Source organism: Sorex fumeus, unplaced genomic scaffold (genome assembly GCF_029834395.1).
Source record: "Sorex fumeus unplaced genomic scaffold, SorFum_2.1 ptg000098l, whole genome shotgun sequence".
Classification (NCBI taxonomy): Eukaryota; Metazoa; Chordata; class Mammalia; order Eulipotyphla; family Soricidae; genus Sorex; species Sorex fumeus.
Genome location: NW_026606155.1, coordinates 34,208,255 through 34,232,786, shown reverse-complemented (window position 1 = coordinate 34,232,786; position 24,532 = coordinate 34,208,255). Strand labels below are relative to the sequence as shown.

General features: G+C 47.3%; 1 protein-coding gene across 1 annotated transcript in view; it reads left to right on the top strand.

Moving 5' to 3' along the window:
- Nucleotides 1–24,532, top strand: part of PRKCH (protein kinase C eta) — a 262,663-nt gene that overhangs the window by 154,256 nt on the left and 83,875 nt on the right. The window contains exons 5-9 of the mRNA XM_056134123.1: nucleotides 1,273–1,361; nucleotides 3,268–3,397; nucleotides 6,298–6,425; nucleotides 10,080–10,223; nucleotides 10,412–10,585. Coding sequence (XP_055990098.1) covers nucleotides 1,273–1,361; nucleotides 3,268–3,397; nucleotides 6,298–6,425; nucleotides 10,080–10,223; nucleotides 10,412–10,585 — 665 coding nt within the window. The remainder of the gene's footprint in view (nucleotides 1–1,272; nucleotides 1,362–3,267; nucleotides 3,398–6,297; nucleotides 6,426–10,079; nucleotides 10,224–10,411; nucleotides 10,586–24,532) is intronic.

Sequence of the window (24,532 nt, the reverse complement as noted above, 5' to 3'; positions counted from 1 at the left end):
TGATAAAAATAGATAAAAGTGACAAACCTGTAGTTGAGTAAAGACTCAAGTGGTTTAGAGTAAGGGACTTCCCCACCCCCCACCCCCCCACCCCCCCACCCCCATGTGGAGGATATTCCTGTGCAGATAGATCAGTTTTCTGAACACTTCCTAATTTGGACTCTTAAAAGTTCCATCTGGTCAAAGCTAGATTTGTTTGAAGGTATAGTAATACCTTATTATATTTGCTGATGTGTCCTATGGCTTTGAGTACGTAATTATAAAAGCTGCTACATCTTGAAAAATAGTATAGTTATGAATATTTTCATACAGTTTCACTGCACATGTTAATCCTTTAAAGGCAAAGTTAGCACTTTGCTATATCAGTTATCTAGAAGGAAAATGAAAAAAGTTATTCAGAAAGCTCTAAATATTCAAATGATTGAGTCATTCTTCAAGTATTTAATGAATGCCTTTATTGTTCAAGCATCATGCTGCTGGCTGGAATTCTGAGGACACTACACTGAGGGCATTACAAGTCTTGTCTATAAGCAGAAGATTTGAAATGGGGGTGGTAGACCCAAGGGCGCAAGAGATCCAGAATGGAGAGAGCAGTTCGGTCCAGAAGGACAGCTAGAGAGAGTGCATTTGCATGCAAGATACTTTTCTTTGGTTGTTTTTTCTGCTAAAATTAAGATTTAAGTGTTAGGCATAGAGGATATTCTCGGGACTGAGAGGGACACAGAGAGATTGTCAGGAGGGTGAAGTCTTGCTCCAGGAGTGGCAACTAGACTCATTTTGATTGGGACAAAGAGCTTCCATAAGGAAAAAACCAACTGACAGGGTAGGCTCTGGAGGGCCAGAAACCTGGCTGGGAAATTGCATCTCAGTGAGGCACCATTGAAAGTCATGGACCAGAAGTGACTAGAATCCTCCTGTGACACGATCCCTCTGGAGGTGGCCGCAGTGATGAGGAAAGGCAGGAAGGATGGAGTAGGCTCAGGAATTGGTTCCATACAGTTTGAACATGGGTTAGGATCATGATAAAGAATCTCGCAAGGGAACCTGAGGATGTCGCTCTGTGCTAAAGCTTCTTGTCAAAATAAAGAAATAACATCATTTGAAAAAAAAAAAACACAGAAGAACATAGGAAAGATGTTAGCATAGGTTGCCATCATGTGGACCAAATATTTCAGTCAGGTTCTGCCATGATTCTGGCATACTGACTCTATTGGAAACTAAATGTCTTGGGAGCCTCTAATCAATGTGTAATCGCTGGATTTGATTTCCTAGTGTGCACCTGTGTTGTCCATAAGCGCTGCCACCATCTGATTGTTACAGCCTGTACTTGCCAAAACAATATTAATAAAGTGGATTCAAAGGTAAGAGGATCGAAGTTTGCTGATTTAATGCCTGTTCTCATCCTCTTTCTCTTTCTTTCTGCCCTATCTTCTCTCCCCTTCTCTCTTCCCTCCTACACCTTGAAGCTGATGGTGGTTTTAGAACTAAATTGTATCCCCCGTATTATATTGTGGCCTTTGTATTTTTGTGTTTGAACAACATGCTTTTTAAAGGATGATTCCATGTTTCCTGAGCTAGGGATCAGAGTTTTGGAGGAGTGAAGGGGCTCTGTGCTTACCTCAGTCAGACTCCTTGATAGCAGCTTCTTGAGCTCAGGAAAGGCCCAACACATCTCTCAGCCTGAATCTTAGTACACTACTGTACTTTCCTCACACAATTTTTGTTAGGGCTAGACTAGATAAAATTGCTGTGGCACTTATGTCGCTCACTGTCAGTTCTGATTTCTAAGTAAGGTGACAGTTGACTCTCTTGCCTTTTAAGAAATCTCAGAGACAGGGGCTGGATTGATAGTATTCCTGCCCAAATGGCAAAAAGTGTGCACTGGGTAGGACTTTCGCCTTGTGTGTGACTGACTCAGCTCCAGTCACCAGCAACCCATATGATCCCCTGAGCAGGAGTGAGGAGTGATCCTCCACCGGGAGTGATCCCTGAGTACCACTGAGTGTGGCCCAAGAGCCAAAAAATAAAACTTCCATTGTGGAAAAAAGTGAAAGAAATTTCTGGGAGACTCTGTATCTGCTCATATATGTTTGGATCCCACTCTCACCACTTGCAGTGTGTGCACTGGGATGAGGATGCTTTCTGGGTTCTGGAAGAAGAAAGCAGGGGTAGTTTGCTCACAGCCTTGGATTCACAGATGCTCAATAACTCACAGGTAACAGACTTGCTACAAAGTTCCCAGAGATTCTGAGCTACCACTTTGATGAGAAAGGCCAGAAAGGTTTCAGGAAAAGTGACAAATACCCTACTCCTCTCTTGTGTGACCAGTGGCTGCTTCACGCTGTAATGTGGACTCTAGAACAATGGTTCCCCCTGACCCTCCCCTCCCCCCCCACCTACAGACTGGTCTCAGCCTGCGAAAATATCCTGCAAGTCTTTGACAAAGTTATTGCATCTAAACTGTCAGTGACTGTCCACTGTAGGTGATAGGGGACAGTCTGGGTGTAAGAGGGTGAAACCCAGGGTTACAGAGCTGATGCCTAATCTCATTGTTTCCTGGTAACAGTACTGTAGAGTTCAGCAGGACCTTAGCTTACAACTGTTGAATGCAAAGACAAGCTGGCTGAGTCCCAGAGCCACTTGAATGTCATTCTGAAATGTGATGCCCTCTGGGTGCTACCTTTTTTTTTTCCTTTTTTCCTCCTTTGTGCCATAATTTCTCGCTGAGCTGGTGGTAATTGTAAATGTATAGAGTCTATTAAAAACCTGTTTAATCCTGAAGTTAAAAAGTTCTAGGAGAGACCAAAGCGATAGTATAGCAGGTAGGACATTTGCCTTGCATGCAGCCAACCTGGGCTCGATCCCCAGCATCCCATATAGTCCCCTGAGCACCATTAGGAATAATTCTTGAGTGCAGAGCCAGGAGTAACCTTTGAGCATCGCTGGTTGTGATTCAAAAAGAAAAAAAAAGTTCTAGGAAATTTTAAGGTGTGAGGGAGTTGAGTAAGGGAGTTGGCAGGAAGAGAAATAGGCATGAGATGTTTTTATTTCTGCATTCCTGCCCAAATGGCAGAGTGCGCACCTCCCGTCCCCATCCTTTCTGTTCCTTTGAAAGCATAGTGAGCTGGGTGGGCAGCCCCTGCCACTCACCAAATCACAGAACACAGTGTATAAGCACTTTGCGCGTGGTGGGCTGCTGTTAATTTGAGAAAAAGATATTGGTCTGAAACGTCAGCTCACGACTTGCTTTCTCTTCTTCCCCCACAGCTTGCTGAACAGAGGTTTGGAATCAATATTCCACACAAGTTCAACACCCACAACTACAAAGTGCCAACGTTTTGCGATCATTGTGGCTCCCTGCTGTGGGGCATCATGCGGCAGGGACTTCAGTGTAAAAGTGAGGTGCTGGGGGGGCTGGACACCCACTTCCCGTGAGCCTGTACAGCAAGCCCTTAGCATGCTTTAGCTCCAGGGTCTCATTCTGTGAAATGACATCATAGTCTTGTATGGAGTTCCTTGTTAGGCACAAAGAAAAGTAGAGGGGTTGGAGCAATAGTACAGCAGGTAGGGCACTTGGCCTTGCATGCGACCCACTTGAGTTCAATCCCCAGCATCCCATTTGGTCCCTTGAGCAGGCCAGAGTGACTCCCTGAGCACAGATCCAGGAGTCAGACCTGAACACAACTGGGTGTGACCCCAAACAAACAAAAAGTATACCTGATTTCCAAACTATAAAAACCAGTTGTTACCATTTTTTTCTACTTTCTTAATTACCTTGTTTTTGTTCATTTTCAGATTTTCTGTTTTTTTTTTGTCTTTTAAACACAAATCCAATATTCCAACAATACTGATATTTTGGGGGTGGGAGTTGCTGAGGATGGATCCAGGGCCTTAGATACAAGCTGTATGTTCTACCCTTTGGGTAGATAGCTTACTCGAAATAAGTCAGTTGTTTAAGTATTTAAGCCACCTAGCAGACCATTACCTGTCTCGTGCCAGCAGAGGCTAGTCATTTTGTATTTTAATAGTAATTTGAAGAAGAGGGGGAAAAACATGAATCCTGCTTAGTGGAAGAGGTGAAGAGGTGAGGCCGTACAGGTTCGGGTTCTGATTTAAATAATGTCAAGAGGAGAGTAGGGCTGTGTAACACGGAAGGGAGGGAGGGAGGGAGGAAGGGAGGGGGGGAGGGAAGGAGGGAAGAAGGGAAGCTCCCCTGGGCTTGTTGACTCAAGATGGTGAGTCTGGGGGCTAGGTGGAGTGGAGGAGGCTTAAGCTTCGCTCATGGTCTTACACTTCACTGGTTGTGCCCAGGGATCCCAACTGGTATTTTTGCCTTAATGAAGGGACTAGTGAAGGGCTGCTCCCTCTCCTGTTAGGAGTTGGGATCTGTTGACTTTGAGTCATATTCCACTACAGTGAGAATCTGACTTTGGGGTGGTCCCTTGCCGAAACTTATGTGAAATTGAACCTTGAGGCCATTGACATGTTCCCAGTCTCCAAGAATGATGTGTAGCTGCTATCAGGAAGCTGTCCAACCTCCAGGGACTGCCTGAACTTACCGGTTTGGATTCTGCCAACAGAACAGACTGGCCACTTGTCTATAAGAAAGGGTAGTCCTCTCCTCTCCCTAGATCTCCACTCACTCTCCCTTCCCGACCCCCAAGCCCAGCCAGCTCCCAGGCTGTTTGGTTCAGATGCTGCTCCATCATGGTTGTCTCTTGGCTTCCCAGATGCTTTCAGCTGCTGTGCAGTTGCTGGCACGCAGAGCGCAGCATTCATCTGCGTTGCTCTTGATCCAAGCACGTGTGTTTGGCTTGTATGGTCATGGGTTGCTTCTGAAAAGTCACCGTACGCACTGTCTCCTCACTGGTATTTCTGAGAGAGATGAATTTCCCATGAAGCTGATGACACTTAAGCCTCAGGGCCCCTCCCTTGCATGAGAACCTTCCAGAGCTCTCTACTTAATTGGCTATCGTGATACAAGAGGGTGCTCTCAATCCACACTTTCAAAGAGCCTCAAAACTAGGTCTCTCCATGCTTCTGAAGATGAGTTGGCCCAGAAACTTGTTGCTTGCTCCCTGCTCGAGCCCAGTCTCTATCAGCAGGGGCCCCCATCAAGAAATGATCAGATATTTTCTTTCTGTTGATTAAATACCTCAGACCTTTCATCGCCCCAAGTTGGCTTCCTGTGCACCCGGAACTTAGCTGGCTCCCGACTGCCTTTTACTTTGACCTTTAAAATAGTTGCTTTATTTTTTCCATCATGAAACAGTTAGAACCACAGGCTGCAAACATGAGAACCACAGCCACACAGGATGCTGTGCTCAGTGCTGTGAGGGCTGCCCAGCCACAACAGTTTAAAAAAAAAAAAAGGAAAGAAAGAAAGAAAAAAAAGAAAAGAAGAAAAGAAAAAGACAAAAAGGCTTTACTTGAGGTTTTTGTCTCAGAAACCCCATTTCTAGTCTGTCTGAGCAGTGGTCCATATGTGGCTTATAGACTGCTGCCTTATCAGGGGATAGAGAGGAAAAGAGTACATTTTTCTTGAAGAAAGGTCTGTTTCTTCAATTCCTATTATTTTTTTTCAAATATGGGACTCCTTCTCGAAAAGGTACCAATGGTGCTGCTGGAGTGTGCTTTACCTAGAAATGCTCACGGGGGCCGGAGCAATAGTACAGAGGTAGGGTACTTGCTTTGCACGCAGTGGGACTGGATTTGAACCCTAGCATCCTATTTGGTGCTCTAAGCACAGCCAGGTATAATCCCCAAGCAAAGAGCCATGAGTTACCTGAGCACCAAAGGGTATGGCCCAAAGACCAAAAAAAATAAATAAATAAAGAAGAAGAAGAAGAAAGAAAATGCTTGTTGTGGACTCTTTGGAGCCCTACTGGTGTAGAAGGTACCTGTGATGCCAGGGATGAAGCTGAGAGCCCCTCACAGGTGAGACGCATGCGCTCTTGTCTTTAATAGACAGTGCTGGCCCTGAGATGAACATTATGGTCACTACATTGAACCGCACTGTTCATTCAGTGATGACTCTCACAGGTATTTCAGATGAATGCCTTCCCTTCATTCAGCATGGCGGGGAAAGGGTATTGGAATGCATTCCTCTCCAAGATGCCAGGCTCTCTGCTTCTGCACAAAACAGAGAGAAAAAAATGCCAGGGCTTGTTATGAGTACAGGTTAGATTTTCTGAGAAGGAGGCATTGTTCAGGCTGTACCGTCGCTGTCAAAATCTTTCAGATAATGGAAGTTTTCTTCAGCAGCACATGTTGACTGGGTTCCTTCTCTTCCTGCAGTTTGTAAGATGAATGTGCACATTCGCTGCCAGGCAAATGTGGCCCCAAACTGTGGAGTAAATGCGGTGGAGCTGGCCAAGACGCTAGCGGGCATGGGTCTTCAACCCGGAAATATTTCTCCGACTTCGGTGAGAATTTCTGCTTTTTCCATATATTGTAATGTAGACGTTCAGATGTGACTAGCCCAGATGGCATACGTGGCATAAGTAAAGTTCCAAATCTCAGCATACACAATAAACAGATGTGTTGTCTTTCTTTTCTTTTTTTTTCCCCTAAACGTTCTTGTTTTTCTTCTTTCTTAGGAGGGACGGGGAATGGTTGGCCACAGTGGCGGTGCTCAGGGGCTACTTTTAGCTCCTTGCTCGGGCGTCACTCCCAGTGGTGCTCATTGGACCCTGCAATACTGGGATGGAACCTGTCTGCCTGTACTTCAGCCCTCTGAACCCTCTCTCTGGCCCAGGCTCATTGCATTTTTAGGAAACTGAATCCTCACCCGGTTATATGACAAAAAGAATAGCAAGCATGCAGATGTGCAGCCAGAAGCAGAAGGGGGATTTTGGAAAATCGTTTTTCTGTCCATGTGGTCTGGTGAAACTCTGGAGTCCAGGGCTGGACTTTTCCCGTAGTTGGGGCCCCTGGAAGTGCACATGACCAGACCAGTCACAGTGGGTTGGGGATCCTGTGTCCCAAAGGAATTGAACTTGATCCCTAAGGTTCTATGCAATCCTGTAGTTCAGCTGTTCTACAGTCTTTTGTTTATGGATTGTGAATTTATCTCTCAAGTTCAAGGACAGACAGGAGTTCCTTCCTCTTGTTCTCAGGAGAGGGTGGGGTTGTGCCATTGCCCTGGACCTGTTTTGCCCAGTGCTGCTCCCTGAGTGACTGCCCCTGGCTCTCATCTTAGACCCTCAGCCACCGCTCCAGCCCACGTCCTCTTGCCACTGTCCCAGCCAGGGTCTACCAATGGGCAGGAAAGAGCCTCAGCCCTGCTGTGAGTTCCCAAAGCTGTAGCTAGATGTTGAGATCAGGAAAATTCTAGACTTCATAGTCAGATAACAGAAGGGAAGCACTGTTACTATCAGTTTCTTGATAATCTAGAGAAGCTCAGAGCTTACCACCCCCATTTTTTTTTTATTGAAAAACATCTGCCTAGTAGAGCAGGGTCTTATAATTGCTTTAGTATTTCTTTTGTTGTCTGTTGTTTGGAGTGGTTGTGGGGGGGCAGGGGGCTCCCCAAGCAGTGTTGTGGGGGCTCTGTGGCCACTCCCAACAGCACCCAGCCAACTAGACTGGATGGTTCAGTGCTAGACGCCAGCAGTGCAGTTCTGCTTGGGACTGGCAGTACCGGCAGTTGCCAGCGCCACCCCTGTGTGCTCAGGGTGCAATGTGGTACTGAGCTCGAACTCAGGGCCTGGTGCATATCTTCGGTATTCCTGTATCCCCTGAGCACTCTCTCTGGCCTCTGTGAATCTTTATTTCTTGATTTGGGGAAGGCATTGCAGAGTGCTTCAGATCTGTTTTGTGGGGAGACAAGCTGTTAATACCACAGTGGTGGTGGTGGGATTTCTGAGGCATGGTAGGGGTGGGTAATCTGGTGTGGTTGGGGGAAAACTGGAACTTATGTTGTGCCGATGATCAACCATTCTAGATGGAGAGGTTGTCTAGGAGTCTTAATCTTCAGAATTCGCACTGTGGCTCAGATCATTCCTTTCCCAGAAAGATTTCTTAAGAAAGTGCTTCTGCTGTTGGTGGGAATGCTGACTGGTCCACCCTTATTTCGAAAACAATCTGGACATTCCTCAAAAAACTAGAAATTGAGCTTCCATTTCACACAGCAATATCACTTCTGGGAAAATACCCTGGAGCCCAAAAATACACAGCAGAAACACCATCTGCACCCCTATGTTCACTGCAGCACTGTTCACAGTAGCCAGAATCTAGAAACAACCTGAATGCCTGAAAATAGACGAATGGATAAAGAACTATGGCACATCTACATAATGGAACACTATGCAGCTGTTAGGAAAAGATGAAGTCATGAAATTTGCTTATAAATGAATGGACATGGAGAGTATCACATTGAGTGAAATGAGTCAGAAGGATATGGACAGATAAAGAATGATTACATTTCATTTGTGGTATAAAAATGCATAGTAGAAGACTAATATCCAAGCCTAGGGAAAAAAAGGGCTAGGAGGACTGGTCAGTAGTTGGAATCTACCACAATTGTGTGTGGGATGTGGAGGGTAGGTAAGGTAGAGAAGGGACCAGTATGACAATAATAGTTGGAAATGATCACGCTGGACAAGAACTGAGTGTTAAAAGTAGGTAAAAGGATATACACGACAATCTTTTTTTTTTATCTGCATTGCAAACCTCAATGCCCAAAAAGGCAGGGGGAGGGGTGGAGAGAGAGAGAGAGAGAGAGAGAGAGAGAGAGAGAGAGAGAGAGAGAGAGAGAGAGAACACCTGCCATAGAGGCAGACTGTGGGAGGTGTGATGGGAAGGAAACTGGGCACACTGGTGCTGGAAAATGTACACTGGTGGAGGGAGGGATGGGTGTTAGAATACGGTATGACCGGGGGCTGGAGCAAAATCACAGTGGGTAGGGCGTTTGCCTTGTATGCGGCTGACCCAGGTTCGAATTCCAGCATCCCATATGGTCCCCTGAGCACTGCCAGGAGTAATTCCTGAGTGCAGAGCCAGGAGTAAGCCCTGAGCATCACCGGGTGTGACCCAAAAATCCAAATAAATAAATAAATAAATAAAAATAAAATAAATAAGGTATGACCAAAACCTAATCATGAACAGCTTTGTAAGGGTCTCTCTCACAGTGATTCAATAAAAAACATCTTGGCAGGGCAGGGGTGGGTGGGGAGGGGAGTGCTTCCAGGTTCAGGAGTTAGTCTGTACAGTGATTATGGCATATGCCTACCATCTTCCCACCTCAGAATTGATTCCCAGTGTCATATGGTCCCCCAGGTACTGTCGAGTGTAGCCCTAGAGGCCTCCAATTTCGGGGTGGTCCTGGCACCGCAGGGCTTGAGTGGCAGCACATCCTCAGAGTTGCACCTGTGCTGAGTCAAGCCATGGGAGGCGTGAGCCTAAACAATGTACTACTTCCCAGGCCCTAGAGATATTTTAAATATTATCCTTTATGCCTAAGTTCATTATTTAAAATTTTACATTTTTTTAATATTTCGATATGCCAGGCACAGTAACAACAAAGTCTCCAATGGAGACGTTACTGGGCCCGCTCGAGCAAATCGACGATCAACGGGAGGGCCTTTACCTTACCTTTACCTTAATATTTCTTACATAATTCAAAATTAACTGTATTAACTGTCACTTCCTTTATGCTCTTCTTGGTATGTGGTGCTAATCTGAGCCAAGGTGAAAACGGCTCTTTTTGGAAGTGGACACTAGGTGGCGCCCTTGGAATCTGACCATCTCCTAGACAGCCTCTGGGGGAAAAACCCAGGCACAGGCTTTTGCTTTTGTGTATGTCCCGAAGAAACACAAACTGAAATTTGGTGGCTTAGCTGTACTTTAGAAAGGGCCCTTTCCCAGGTACCACAGGCACAGATCAGAGCTGGAACTGAAGTCGTTTTGAGTGGCAGAACCCTGAATCATGCTGAATCACTCTTTTTTCAAGTGCTGTAAGGAGGTCGCAGGTGAGGCCTGTCGGGAGGGTCAAGCCGCAGGTACGGTTTGCTCCATCCAGAAGTACTTGGCACCTACACTGCCCCTTCTGATCTTTACTTTCTCCTTCTTCTTCGCAGAAGCTTGTTTCCAGATCGACACTAAGACGTCAGGGGAAAGACAGCACCAAAGAAGGAAATGGGGTTGGTGGGAATTCTTCTAATCGACTTGGGATCGACAACTTTGAGTTCATCCGAGTGTTGGGGAAGGGGAGCTTCGGGAAGGTGAGCCCTGACTTCCACGCTGTGGTTGCAGGAAGCATGTTGCATGTATGTTGTTTGCACCTGCGTGTATGTTCACACCCTCAGATTTCCCGCAGGCCTGTTTTCCTTTCTGCCCCGCTCGATGTGTGCCTACCCTCAGCACCCCAGGAATTCTCATGCCTGTTCTCCTTCGTTCGGCTTTCCCGCAGGTGATGCTTGCCAGGATAAAGGAAACAGGAGACCTCTATGCCGTGAAGGTGCTAAAGAAGGATGTGATCCTGCAGGATGATGATGTGGAGTGCACGATGACAGAGAAAAGGATCCTCTCATTGGCCCGCAACCACCCCTTCCTCACCCAGCTTTTCTGTTGCTTCCAGACCCCTGTAAGTGTGACTGGCATTCGCCGCCTCACTTGCTTGCTTTCTTAGAATTGAAACACTGAGATGCTGAAGATTGCCAGAGGATAAGAGATGTTTAGGGAAATGTTTTCATGGAAGGGCCAGATAACTTCTGAGGACTTTTGGTAGAAGGTCAAAACCAACCAACTCTACTTCCAGGCCATCCTGGGGAAAGGATCTCTCAGAGGGTTTGTGTATCTCAAGATGGAAAGGATTTTCCCAACACAGGTCTTCTTCAAAAGGTTATGGCTATTTAATAATAGATTTATAACAGTAAATATCTTGGACTACTGGTCTGTGCCTCAGTGTTCAACTGATTCTAACCTCCGACCAGTAGGCTAAAGGGGTACCTCGATGTATAAGGGTACAGGGCATTGCTTCTGGCCTCAAACATGGACCTTTGGCTTGAGTTTGTGAACTAACTCTCAGGCACAGGTTTGCCATGAGGAATGCTGTTGGCTGAAGTTATCAGAGTGCTCCATTGATAGTGCTTTAAATAGTAAAGATAGATGAAGCTGTTTCATCCGTGCATTATGTCTTTCCTTGCTTGGGAAGCCTATTGGTAGCAATATTAGGGTTGGTTTCATTGCTCAGGGAATTTCTTTGCCTTGGGTTTTCTAGACAGGTATTTGCCATGATCGAAATACCACATCTCATAAGCAGTATCCATCATAGGAATCATGGAAGACGGAACCACACGGCTGCTTGGGCCACTTACCTTTTACCAGGGAGAGAAAAATCCATTCTGGTCTTGAGTTTTCTGCTTGCCCTCAGTGGCAAAGAAGACTCCAAGAGCAGATACCAGGCAGGTTAAGCTGGTTTGCCACGATTGTGTCCCCACTGACCTTGACTAACTCTTGAGGGTTAGTTCTTCCTCCCCGCTGTTTGCCTCAGAACCAGGCCTCTGTCAAGCCCTGAGGAAGATGCTGGAGGGAGCAGGGGTGGGAGAATTGGCGGGGCCACCAAGGAGCAGCTCAGCTTTGTGCAGAAGGCCAGATGCAGGAAGTTAAGCAGAGAGGATGAAGACAGCTGTTCCGGGGGGGCGGGGGGGTGGCTGCTGGCCTTCTGTCTAGGAGCAAGCAAGCCCGGGAAGTGTGAAGGAAGCACATGAGCAGCGGGAAGGAGGGGCCTGAGAGTTGATGCTGTCGTGCTTGCCCACCGGGCAGACCGGGAAGGACCTTGTGTTCAGATGGAAAGAACAGATGGAAGAAAATTTAGCAAAGGAGCTATACATCAAACTGCATTGCTAAACTACGAAATAAATAAATAAATGAAAGTATTTTGCAATAATGTCAGCATCCTCCAAATAAAAGTATTTTGCAGTAATATCAGCATCCTCCCAAATACCCATATTCCTTTGCCTAAAAGAAAGTTTTTAACTAGCCTGGTATGTAGCTATGTACATAACACTCTGCATACGTGCCTCCATATTTGTTTGTGTATGTTTTAATTTTAATTTTATTTTGGTTTTGGCGGCCACACCCTGGCTGTGCTCAGGGCTTGCTCCTGACTCTGAGCTCAGCGATCGTTCCTCACAGTGTTCGGGGAGCCATATGTGGTACCAGGGATAGGCCCCAGGCTGGCCACACACAAGACAAGTGTCTCACCTGCTGCATTTATATCTCCAGCCCCTTTGTATTTATCTTATAGTTGTGGGGAGCCATACCCAGCAGTGCCGGTCCTACTAGAATTGTGCCATTTATTGCTTGTGGTGGTAGAGGGGGTGATAACGGACATGTACCACTGTGGGATGAAATCCGGGTCCTCACACCTTGTACTACATGTGCCAGAATCCTGGCCTCACGTGAGTTTTTTTTTTTTAATTTTAGATGGTAGTATATTTGGTCTAGTATATCATGGGCATTGTTTCCTCTTCATAGATAGATTTTCTATACTAATGTAGCTGCCTTATTTTGTAATGGTGGCATAGTATTCTGTTTTAAGGCCATCCTAGAACTTAATTAGTTTTTTAATTACTACACAACAACACTGATTAAAATATAGACGAGGTAAAACTTAAGTATAGAGCAATAGAAAACGGGTTAACTAAATTATATTGTACTTCTGTTATGATGTGCTTATGCAATATTTTCTTTATAATGAAATGGCATTGCTTGTTCACCTGATTCAGTCAAAATAGTATTTGTGTTTACTATTTTGACTGAATCAGATGGCTGCCTCCTTGCAACAATTGGATACCAGGCACTGTTTTAACTTGTATGATTTAATTTTCTCAAGTAAGTCCTATTAGCACTAATCTTATTTTACCAATGAGGAAACCAATGAACAGAGTAGTAGAGAACATTAGGTTCCCAGGGACAGAGATCTGAGTGCCCCAGAGTGGGTTCAGCCACAGCCTTTCTGAACCACCTCCCCACGCAAGGGGCCATGTGCCCCTGAGGACTCTTAGGATAGTCTCAGGAGTCCAAAGGTGGAAATATAAATAAATATATATAAATATATATAAATGGGGCCAGGGCACTAGACCTGGAGTGAAGCAAACAGAGAAGTGACCAAGAGCAGAAACTTCAGTTTCTGAAGAAACAGCATCCTGAGCCTTGCTGAACAGTTGGACCTCCCACCCCTGGTGTTTCTGGTGTCTTTAATGGTCCTGTTTGTATTTCTTGTGTGTGTGTGTGTGTGTGTGTGTGTGTGTGTGTGTGTGTGTGTGTTGGAAAGCATATTCCTGCAGTCTGGAGGGTGCATTGAGCAGAATGGGGTATACTGAAGAGGTTGGCTCAGTCCCCCCGCTTGCTGCCCACCTGAATCAGGAAGGGCTGGGACCTCCCCCACAGTTTCCGGGGCCAGGTCCCTCTGCACTCCTGGTTCCTTCTCAGTGAGGGCACACTTTCCTTGGGCGGAGTCCCCCCTCATGCTCTCCTGCCACTGTGGCTCTGCTTATCATCTCTGACCTGTTCTGGGGAGCTTCCCTTTGTTCTCCCTTGCTCTCTGCTTTGCCCATGTGGCCCTCCATGAGAGATGGGGGGTGGGTACCAGCCTGTCTCTGCAGGTTGTACTCAAGTTCCCTTGTATGCTGTGAACCCAGCAGCAGCACAGGGCTCTGCTCTGTACATCCACCCCAAGCCTGAGCCAGTGGACGGAGCCAGTGTCCCATGACATTCCATGCAAAGACCTTGTAGCTGATTCCCTGTGCACCCAACAGTCAGCTGGCAGCTAGGGAGCAGACGTTAGTGGTGTAGCTGTCGTTCGGGATTTCTAGTGAATGCACAAAGAAACGTCTCATGCTCTGCTCCGACGATTTCTGCCAGGGGAAGCAAATTCCCGTGATTTGCTCAACTGTGAGGAGTTCTGCCACGAAAAGGAAATTCCCGTGATTTGATAGGTGCTCTCAGGTTTCACCAGCAGGTAGGTTCTGTTTAAAGTCAGGAGGCGCGATTACTTAATTTTGAACATATTGGATGGAATATGTATATTCCATATACAATGTAGAACTCTCCTCCCCCCGACAAATGTATAAATGATACAGGGTACTGAGCTATTAGCAGCCACACCGGGTTTATGCAAGTACAGCCTCTCTGTTTCAGCTGTATTTCCTCGTGACACTTTCATGTTTGGCCACAAGGTGGCACTCTTACTGCGAGGTGATTTTTTTTCTCCACCAGAAAAGTAGGAACTGCCAGTTTTAAAATTCCTGGCTTGGAGTAGATGTCTCCCCAGCAAAGAATAAAGGGAATTGCCCCTTGCCCTAATCAGCAGAAATGTTGAGAACCACCTGGAGAGAATCAAGTGAAGTTTTCTCATGCCAAGAGACATTTTCCTAAAGATTATGGCTTCCCTCGGTTTTGCGAGGTCCCAGACCCCATAATATGCATGGCCCTAGATTGCTGTGCATCTGCCCATCTGTCAGATTTCCCCAGTGACTACCCCATAGCTGTTGCACAACCACCCATGAAGAGCGTTGTTGGGTATCATGAGAATTTTAACTACTCGGATTGGTAGGCCACCGACTACTCCTGGATGACTCATCGACTCATCTGCTGTGTGCATTGCAAGCACCCTGCCCACTGTACTGTCCCTTCCAGCCCCTGGAAACCATTGTCTGTAGCACATCAAGGTCCTTGATTACCCATCTGCTTAAGCACCTCTCCTTTGTCTTGACTCTCCACCAGCCTGCTTATCTAGAATCTTAATTTTTCTTAGTTCTCTTCTCTCAAAGTGACTTGTACCAAACTTAACTTTACTTAAGTTTTCAGCATTAAAATGAAAGCAGCTTGCTGTAGAAACACTTTGCGAAGCACTGTTCAGATAGTGAATTTGTAGTGTGGTGACCCCCTCATTTCTGGGAATGTAGGCCTAGCAAGCAAAGGAAAACTTTCTGGGATTCCCAGTGGCCAGCCAAGGCCCCAGCTGGCCCTCTGGAGAGCACCAGGAACACCAGAGATTATACCCTATGAGCACTTCTTTTGGAGCTTCTTTTGTTCTTGGCATAAAAAGATAAGCAAATTCCAAATACTTGATAAGTTTATCAAGCTTGCCACATGGCACTATGAGTACATGAATTTTTATACCTAATTTTTCATAGTAATACACGTTAGTTGCAAGCATATTATTAAATTGGCAGTGACATATTTCCAAAAAACATTATGAATCCTGATAGACGGTGAATTATTTTTTATATCAAAACTCATAAAAATATACTGAGATCTGTTGGATTTTAAGGAGAAAACATGAAAAATAAAGTAAATATAGGTGAGCCAGAGGGAAAGTAGAGCAGGCAAAGCACTTATATTGCATGCAGTTGGCCTGGGTTTGATACTGAGCACAAGCCAGGAGTGAAGCCCTGAGCACTGCAGGGTAAGAACCAACATCCTTTCCTCCTCAGTATTACAGAATAAAGGTGCCCAATTTTTCACGCTTTCTTTATCATGGGAAAATGTTGGAAACAACCTCAGCCATCGGAGTTTGCTTAAATAACAGCATTTGAGGAAGGCTTTCAGCCAGTAAAGTGAGTATTGAACGATGATGTGTGAGGCGATGTCATAGCACCTAAGGGTCTTGCCCAGGCAGTTCGTACAACAGCCCTGTAACAGGTTCAGTAGTTATTTTCTTTTTCTTCCTGTGTAAAGTGAAGCCCTGAGGAGTTAAATTTCTTGCCCCAGGTCCCACACAAGAAGCGGTGAAATGAGGAGGGGAGGGCCCTGGGAATGATAGGATCTTGTGATTTAGGCACAGTACATATCATACATATCGCATTCTGCCCAAGAGCAGGGAATGGCAAACAAACTGGCCCCTCCTCCAGAAGAGGCCTGGAAGGCAATTCCACCAGGAAAGTCTCAGGAGCTGGATTAGGTGGGATTACGCAGGGTATTTCCTTATTTATTTTCGATTTTCTGATTTGGGTGATGGGGTCCTATTTCCTTACTAAGGGAGCTGGAGGAGTGAGTCATTAGTAAACAGGGGGAGCCTAGGAAATGCCTCTCTACCCTCTCAGGTTCAATTTCCTCCCCACTCCTTTCATCTTCATCAGTGTGCGCTGTGTCAGTCTCCAGAGGGGAGCCTTGGAGCCTGGTCTCCCCACCCCCACGGGGCTCCTCCCTCTGGCTCTCCTCCTGGAGCCCTCAGCTGAGTGTCCCAGACAGCCAGGAACAAAGAGGGGGCAGGAGGAGGGGGAGTCGCAGAGCAAACACAGGTCAGATGCTTGAGTCTTTGTTCCGAGACCCAGTTTATTGAAGCAGAGATTCCCGCTGGGAAAACCCAGGACAAAGGCACTCTGTGCCCAAGAGCCCCCTCCTGCAGGAGCCAGGGCACCGGCTTGTTTTGGGGAAGTACTCAAGTTCACCTACCTATCTGCTGGTCCAGGGTCCTCAGGATGCAGAACCTCCACACCCTGTACCCCCCCCCCACACACACACACACACTAGTGAACTCCTTCCTCAGGTCATCTGGGTGTCCCTGGGGCGGGCTGCAGCTCATGGAGGGAGCATCACTTTCCATAAAAATCAGTTCTCCCAATGTGGGTGAGCACTGCAGAGCGCCCAGCTCCCCAGTCTAAAGGGGAGGGCGCTCCAAAACCCCAGTCTCCAAAATGCTGGTGCCAGTGATTTATGTTAATTCAGTCAGACTTAACAGAGGAAATGGCAAACCCCTGGTGCCCAAGAATGGGGTTTCCTGTGTCACTGTCTCTAAATTGGTTCTTTTTTTTTTTGCTTTTTGGGTCACACCTGGCGATGCTCAGGGGTTACTCCCGGCTCATGCACTCAGGAATCACTCCTGGCTGTGCTCAGGGGACCATATGGGATGCTGGGAATTGAACCTGTGTCGGCCATGTTGGCTGCGTGCAAGGCAAACACGCCTTACCTGCTGTGCTATCGCTCCAGCCCCTCTAAATTGTAAAGGTAAAGGTAAAAGGTAAAGGCCCTCCCGTTGTTCATCGATTTGCTCAAGCGGGCCCAGTAACATCTCCATTGTAGACTTTGTTGTTACTGTGTTTGGCATATCGAATACGTCATGGGTGGCTTGCCAGGCTTTGCCCTGCGGGTGAGATACTCTCGGTAGCTTGCCGGGCTCTCAGTGAGGGGCGGAGGAATCGAACTCGGGTTGGCCATGTTGGCTGCTTGCAAGGCAAACGCCCTACCGCTGTGCTATCGCTCGGTCGAGCGATGTGAGGGCGATCTGGCTGCGACATCTGTCACCCCATTGATCACCAGGGTTGATTCGGCTGATCTGGCTGGCTAGGCGGGTGTCCCCTTCCTCCCTCACTGCTCCATGTGCGTCCCTCCCGAAGCTGCGCGCTCGGTGGAAGAGGACGGCCTTCCCCGATAGAGACGGACCGGTCTTTGGTCGAGGGTATACGAGTAGCTGCGCTCCCTTGCTAGAACCTCCAAACAAGCTCTCTAAATTGTTTAATACTAAAAATCAGAATGCTTAATTGTTTAATACTAAAAATCAGAATCCTTCATGAATTTGCTTGCCATGGTGGTGGGGAATGTGAATGAAGTTGTGTGGGAGACAGACAGACGAGATAGGCGGATGGGTCCCAGGATCCTGGAATGACTCTCTGAGCCTTTCAGCAGGGCTGCTCGTCACCCACAGTAGGGTGGCTCCTGAGCTTTCCTTCTGGCTTTACCCTGCCAGTGTGTTCTTCCACATTGGCCCCAACCCCTCCTCTTCCATCTGAGTTCTGTCCTGGGCCTGGTGGCAGAAATACTTCCAGAGAGCGGCTCTGGCTGGCCTCATGCATGTGGTAGGTGGGAGTCCATAGTCTTGCCCTGCAGTCCTGTCTGACTTTCTAGCACTTTCTGGAGCCTTCACCAAGCATCTGAGCAGGGGCTAGAGCCCTGGGAAAACTGCACTGTTGCCAGTGGCCAGCCTAGTGAAGCATCACTCCATGAACTCTGGAGTCTCAGGAACATCATGGACCATTGGGGACAGGCTGGGAGAGTCATGGGGGGTGGGAGGGCGGGCAGGAGGCTAGGAATGGGGAGGGGAGGTGCTGCCCCCAAGGCCTCAAACCTCTCCCTCAGCATGGATGTCATGGGCTCCAGTGGTGACTGGTGGGGAGTTGATCTGTCTCAGGAGCCTGCAAGGCACCTGCTTTGCAGAAAACCCAGATGAAGAATGACATTGCAGCAGCAGCCAGTCACTGAGACCTGGCCCATGTGTGTCCTTGGAGTTTGTATTCATGACTAGTGTCTAGACAGCCATGCAGCATCAAATAAATGCTGGTTGAATGGGACATCTCCTTCATTATCCAAAACAATCTACAGAGTTGTAGATAACGGCTATCCTAACTTAAAATCTTCGGTAGCTGTGGCCCAGAGAGGTTAAGTAACTTGACCCAGATTACTTTAGTATGCAAGAGTCAGTCCACGGATTCTTAACAAGTCATCCAGCGGAATGATCTATGCCACTTTCATAGTCCAAATAGGGGTATCTTCTGTCTGGGATGTGCCCAGCTAGGAACAGGGCTATTAGGAACTGTAGCTGCTATTGTTGTTTTATAATCTATTGTTCTATACCTTTGGGAACTAGTTTCCTTCTTTCCCTGAGCAGCGACTGCCATGAATACAATTTAGTCTGCTATGGGTCATTCGTTGTGTTTGCCTTTGGCTTGGATCAAAATAGAAAATTAGCCAGAACATGGTGTTTGCCCGGTTGGACATGTTCTCAGCTTATTAATAGGGCTTCTTGGGGGGACGGACTGTAGACGTACTATGTGAAGAGTCTCGATTTCCAGGGTAATTATTTGGGACTTTACTTCTGTTCTCTTAGGCTTTCTGGCTTTCTGACTTTTGTGACTAAATATGATCAAAACAATGAAAGGTAAACATGAGAACCGGAGACACGAACTTTTCCTTTGGCTCTCTCTGTGTGGGTAGGACTGCCAGGATACTTGGTGTTAAAAAAAGGGTTTGAAAATCTTTTGACATGTTTCTCTTTTTCTCCTTTTTTTTTTTGGTGGTGGGAGGGAGGCACACAGGTGATATTCATGTGTTACTCCTGGCTCTACACTCCTGCTGGGACTTGAGGGGCCATATGTAGGGCTGGAAATTAAATCCAGATCAACCATATACAAGGCAAGTGCCCTTCCTGCTGTACTATCGCACCAGTTCCCATGGTTTTCATTTGTGGTTGCTTAATTAGAATGGCCTGGGTGCCATGAGCTATCGTTGCCATCAATAACTGAAAGGTGGTATAGACCTGCCACCACTGCACTTGCCAAGACAGTTCCTGGATTGTGCGTCATTTCCTTTGACAGACCAATGCTTCCTGTCCTCAGTCTCAGCTCCATGTCTTCCTGGCTCTGACTTCATTTTGTGGCGTGAGCGTTTGTGGGTTTTCACTAGTTGACTTGGAAAGCGGCCAAAGTACAGATCTCTGGCTTCTTTGGAGCCCCAGGACTGAATTACCAAGGGAGGGATGTGGTAGGCTTTCTGAGAAAAGTCTTGTCAGTTTAGAAAAACTCTGAATGAATGTTGGGTAAAAGAACAAGCTCTTGAAATCATTAGTCAAGTAGCGATGAGATGAATACTCATGAAATTGCCATGCACAGTAGATGGCAGAGAGTAAATGTACATAAACAAGAAGCAAAGGGAGCTGACAATGAGTGTTGGACTTTTCCTTCGTGCCAAAGTGTGCTCAGAATGGCTACAAGACTAACTAGGCCAAGAGAGATAATACAGAACTTAAGACAGGCTTGCAAGCTGGTGATGCTGGTTTGATCCCCAGTACCACATATAGTCCCTTGAGCACTACCAGGAGTCACAAATCCAGGAATAGCCCCCAAGCACTACTGAGTGTGACCCTAACACACACACACACACACACACACACACACACAACACACGCATACATATGTGACAGAGAAGTCCACATCAGACTTCTAGGTACTGCCTTGGTGGTCCTGAAGCTGTTTCCCAGTAAACTGGGTAGCCCAGCACCTAGTCTGCCGGTGAGTCAGACAGGACTGAAGCTGCCCCCTGTGGTGCTGTTCACCCATCGTGAAGCCCGCAGTGTTAGAAACCCAACGTCTCTGGGGTAGAAACAAAAAGGAGAAGAGATTCAGTTTCTGGTATTACATCCTCACTGGTGAGAAACCCTGAGCTCCTCCCTAAGGTCTCTCTAGACAGCGTCAGCATGTTCAGCTGATCCTTGGACAATGTAGACTGAGACGCTGACCCCCATGTTAGTCAAATATTGGAGTTGACTTATTTCTGGCACTCTATCATATCCCAAGCCGCTGTGTTCACAAAGCAGGAGCTGACATCCAGGTTTATCAAATTCACGAATGCTCGACCAGCCGATAGGAAAATTTAAAAAAAACTGCATATAAGTGGACCCATGTGCAGATCCAAACCTCATTATGGGGCTGGAGCTATAGTACAGCAGGTAAAACATTTGCCTGGCATGCAGCTGACCCAGGTTTGATCTCCAACATCCCATATGGTCCCCCGAGCACCGCCAAGCATAATTCCTGAGTGCAGAGCCAGGATGTGACCCCATAAAAGCAAAAAATAAATAAATAAAACCTCATTATTCAAGAGCCTCCTGTGTACATTGAGCTGACTCAGAAGCAGAGGGAGCTACCCTATGGCAGGTGAGGCTCAGAGATGTCTATTCAGCAGACATGCATATGCAGTGCCTCTAACTCTGAGGTACAGACAGTGAGCAAAAGAGAGGTATCCTGTCCAGAGAACTTCTCATGAGGCATTTGTGGGTCTGAGCAGGCTGCTTATAATGTGGAATCAGCTAGTAGGGGTGTGGAGAAAGGGGGTGCTCAAGGCAGCAGATGCAGCTTTTCCAGCTACCTAGAATGGAATCATTGTGGCCAGTGCCTTGGGGTAGGAAGTGGCTTATCCTGAAGCCATGGTTGCCAATGAAGTGCATCCTTATTTTAAGAATGAATTTGGGATTTGATGAAGGGCTATGGCTCAAGCTGTGGGCGATGCTCATACCGTCCATTGCTTTGTTGTATAGTAATGGGCCTCTCAGCATTCTTGGACTGGATGGCCCAAAGCAGCAGGTGTAATGGGCAGAACCCAGCTTGCTTCTTACACTCATTGCGACATGGACAGTCTTTCTCATCCGGTTTGCTAGTCTGGTCAGAGACCCCAAGCATCCTGACTCTGTTAGCTGTGTGCCCTCCAAGCCCACACTTCCCCTGCAGGGCTCCTTCCTCTGCCTTTTGTGTCAGCTCATACCTTGGCTCAGTCTCTTTAGCTGACCTGCCCTATGCAGCTTTGGCATTCTCTGTCTTCTTTTCAGGGACACCCACAGAGTTCCTGTTTCCTTTCTGCACTTTGCATCCAACTTTCACTCTCTTCGTATCAGGGAAGAGCCCCCTGTGTGTGGACCTGACTCCTACCCATCCCTTCAGGATGGCCTGCTGTATTGGTTAGGTGGTATGAAGAAAGTCTCAGAACACTTACCGGAGCTGTTTCACTCCGTTCTTACAGTGCATGATAATATTGAAGTAATATGAAATCAAATTGCAGCCAACACAGACACTCCTCCCTGACCTATGCTCTCCTTTGTCTGGGCAGTGACCATGGGAAGCACCTTCTCTGCCTCCTCAGTGCTCCTCTGCTCAGCTCACTGCTCACATACTTCCTGGGCAATAGCCTCCATGGTGCTCTCTGACGGATGTAAAGTGACTGGCACAGGTATGCCACAGCCCAGACTTACTTATTATACCCAGAGGGAAAGGCAATTTGTGAAGAGACAGACACAGTCAACCACACAGGGGAGATCCACTATGGAGCCGACCCAATGCTGGGAGCCATTCTCTCTGCTCGTTATGTTCCTCTCTCCGTTCTTCCTTGGGCTTGAGCACTCATCTAGACCAGGAAGCTCCCTTCCACACTGCTCAGATCTCTGACCCTGTTGCCTGGACCCTCCCCTGCACATCAGCTGGTGTTATTAATCTAGTGGCTGCCACAGACTCTGTCTTCAGCAAAACTCTCAGCTCTCTAGGTAGTGTGGTATCACTTACCTGCCACTGACCTGCGAGGCAGGAAAATGTGCGTGATGGGGGCTGCTCTGGGGTTGCTGGATTTACAGCAGCTGCTGCTCACTCCCTGTTGGGGCCTTTTCACCTCCCTCATCATTTCCAGTTGGCTGTTTTCAGACATTGCCCAGTAAATGTTCTCCCGAGGCAAAGAACCTCCTGGGTTAAACATCACTGCCTCACACGAATATCCACTGGTCTGTCTCAGAAGTCAGGCAGGTCAGAAGGTTACTTTTTACAGTGGCCCTCTCAAAACATGTCAGGTCTTCCATAAAATTGCATTTTGGGTGCTGGAGTGATAGCACAGTGGGTAGGGCATTTGCCTTGCATGCGATTGACTCAGGTTCGATTCCCAGCATCCCATATGATCTCCCGAGCACCGCCAGGAGTAATTCCTGAATGCAAAGCCAGGAGTAACCCCTAAGCATCGTCGGGTGTGACCCAAAAAAGGAAAAAAAGGCATTTTTAATTCTTTTTCTGAGGGATAGCAAAGCAGCCTTCTTGTTCAGAGCTCCCAAGAGCTCTCAGTGGCTGCATTGTGGCAGGTGTAGGTCATTGGCACAGGGCTGGGAGTGGACAGCATGAAGTCTGGAGAATGAGCACAAGAGTTTGCTCACTGACACCCACTCTGACTGGCAAAGCCTGCTGCTGAAAGACAGAATTACCGGGTCCTGGGTCATGGAGGAAGCAAAGGATGAGCTCAGCACACACCACTTGAAATGCGGAGTGTTAAGGAATAGGCAGTTGCAAGCACGGCTTTCCTTTGTCTGGGCTCTTAATGAGACTTCTACTTTCCAAGCAAGGCATTGAATCAGTGACATTCGGTGCAAGTCAGCCTTTCTGCCCTGAGCCTCATACCGCTTTGTGGACCTGAGTCAGCTCCCACCTGTGTGGATTTACAGAGATTGTGAAAGTCAATCAAGACTTGTGAAACCCTTTCGGAGCCGGAGTCGAAAGATGTGCTGATAGCAATTCAAGTGTGCTTTGGAGGAGATCCAAGGTGCTATTTTCTTTTCTTTCTTTTTTCATACATGGAAGTGTCATTCCAATTTAAACCTAGATACTTCAGGTACTGTTTTCTAAACTGAATGTTCTCTAAATATCGCAGAAAGCTCTCAAGCCACTAAAGACAATGGTTCTTTCTATATTGCATGTACTACTGCATCTGTTTTGCTTGGAGGCCAGTAAACTTACTGAGCACAGTATGTCTATATGTAACATGAAGAGGAACAAAACGTGACCCTGCCCTCAGGTTCCTATTCATAGAGGGGCATCCTAGCACATGGAGGGACAGAGAGAAGGAAATCATCACTTCATCCTTGGCATTGTTGGAAGGGCCTTCCAAGGGAGTGGCCATCTGAGCTGTGTTTTAAGGATGCAGGAAATCAGAGGATGAAGGAGGCAAGGGCCTGGACATCCCAGAGGTGAAAGCATCACAAAGGCAAGATGGCAACCTCTGTTGTGCCCAGAACACTCCCACATCTCCCAATGTAGTGACTGTGCAGGAGAGAGAGCATGGAACATAGCGACTGCGGGAGAGACATCACCAAGTGGCAGCCCCCCAGCTCCAAGTGCCATTGTTTGCACGGCTTCCTAGACCCAATAATGGAGGCAGGAAGTTCTGGCAGAGGATTTTGAGTCTGGGAGCAACCTGAGACCTGCACTGTAGGCTTTGCTCCCTGATGGCTATCTGTACAGGGGTGGACATGGGCACAGACCTGGTACTGCAGCCGAGCCATGGGACCTACCTGCCCCTTGGAATAAAGTGGTGGGAGGGGTCAGGGTGTGCTTTGCATGTGCAGCACCTGGATTAGATCTCTGGCACTTCATGGCCCCCTCGGCGGTGTTAGGTGTGGCCCTAGAGACCTCAGCATTGCTGAAGTGACCCCGGTGGACCTCCAGCACCCTAAAAGTGACGTATCACTTAAGTCCTAGCATCAAACCATTTGATCTGTTTGGCTGGGTTTTGCTGGGTATGATCCCCGAGGCATTGCTTTGGAGGTGCTTCACCCCACCCACCGTGCACTCTCCCTCAAGAAATAAGAATGAGAGAAGCGGCCAGAGATTGGGCCAGCTGAAAGCCTATAAGGAATCTGATGAGTCCAGAGTGCCCAACCCTGGGTGGAAGGTGTTTGCTGTTTAGAAACATGCTTCAAGCACAGTTTAGACTGTGCTTCAGGATCCTCTTAGTGTCACTGAATACTGCAATTGAAGATATTTCAGTAGGTGTCTGTAGAGAGAGAGGTAAAGGAGAATGGGGGGAGGGGAGTGAAAGAAGAAGCATCAGAAAGAACCATGTGCTGTGCTCTAATCAGTTGCCCAAGGACTGAAAGTTACTATTGCATCTGCGCTTAGGTTGATGGTGCCCCTGCCCCAGACGCTGCCCTCATCATGGGTTTGGCAGATTCCACTGTGCCAAGAGAAGTTTCTCTTATAAGATAACACAGTGTCCTCCTCCCTGGGTA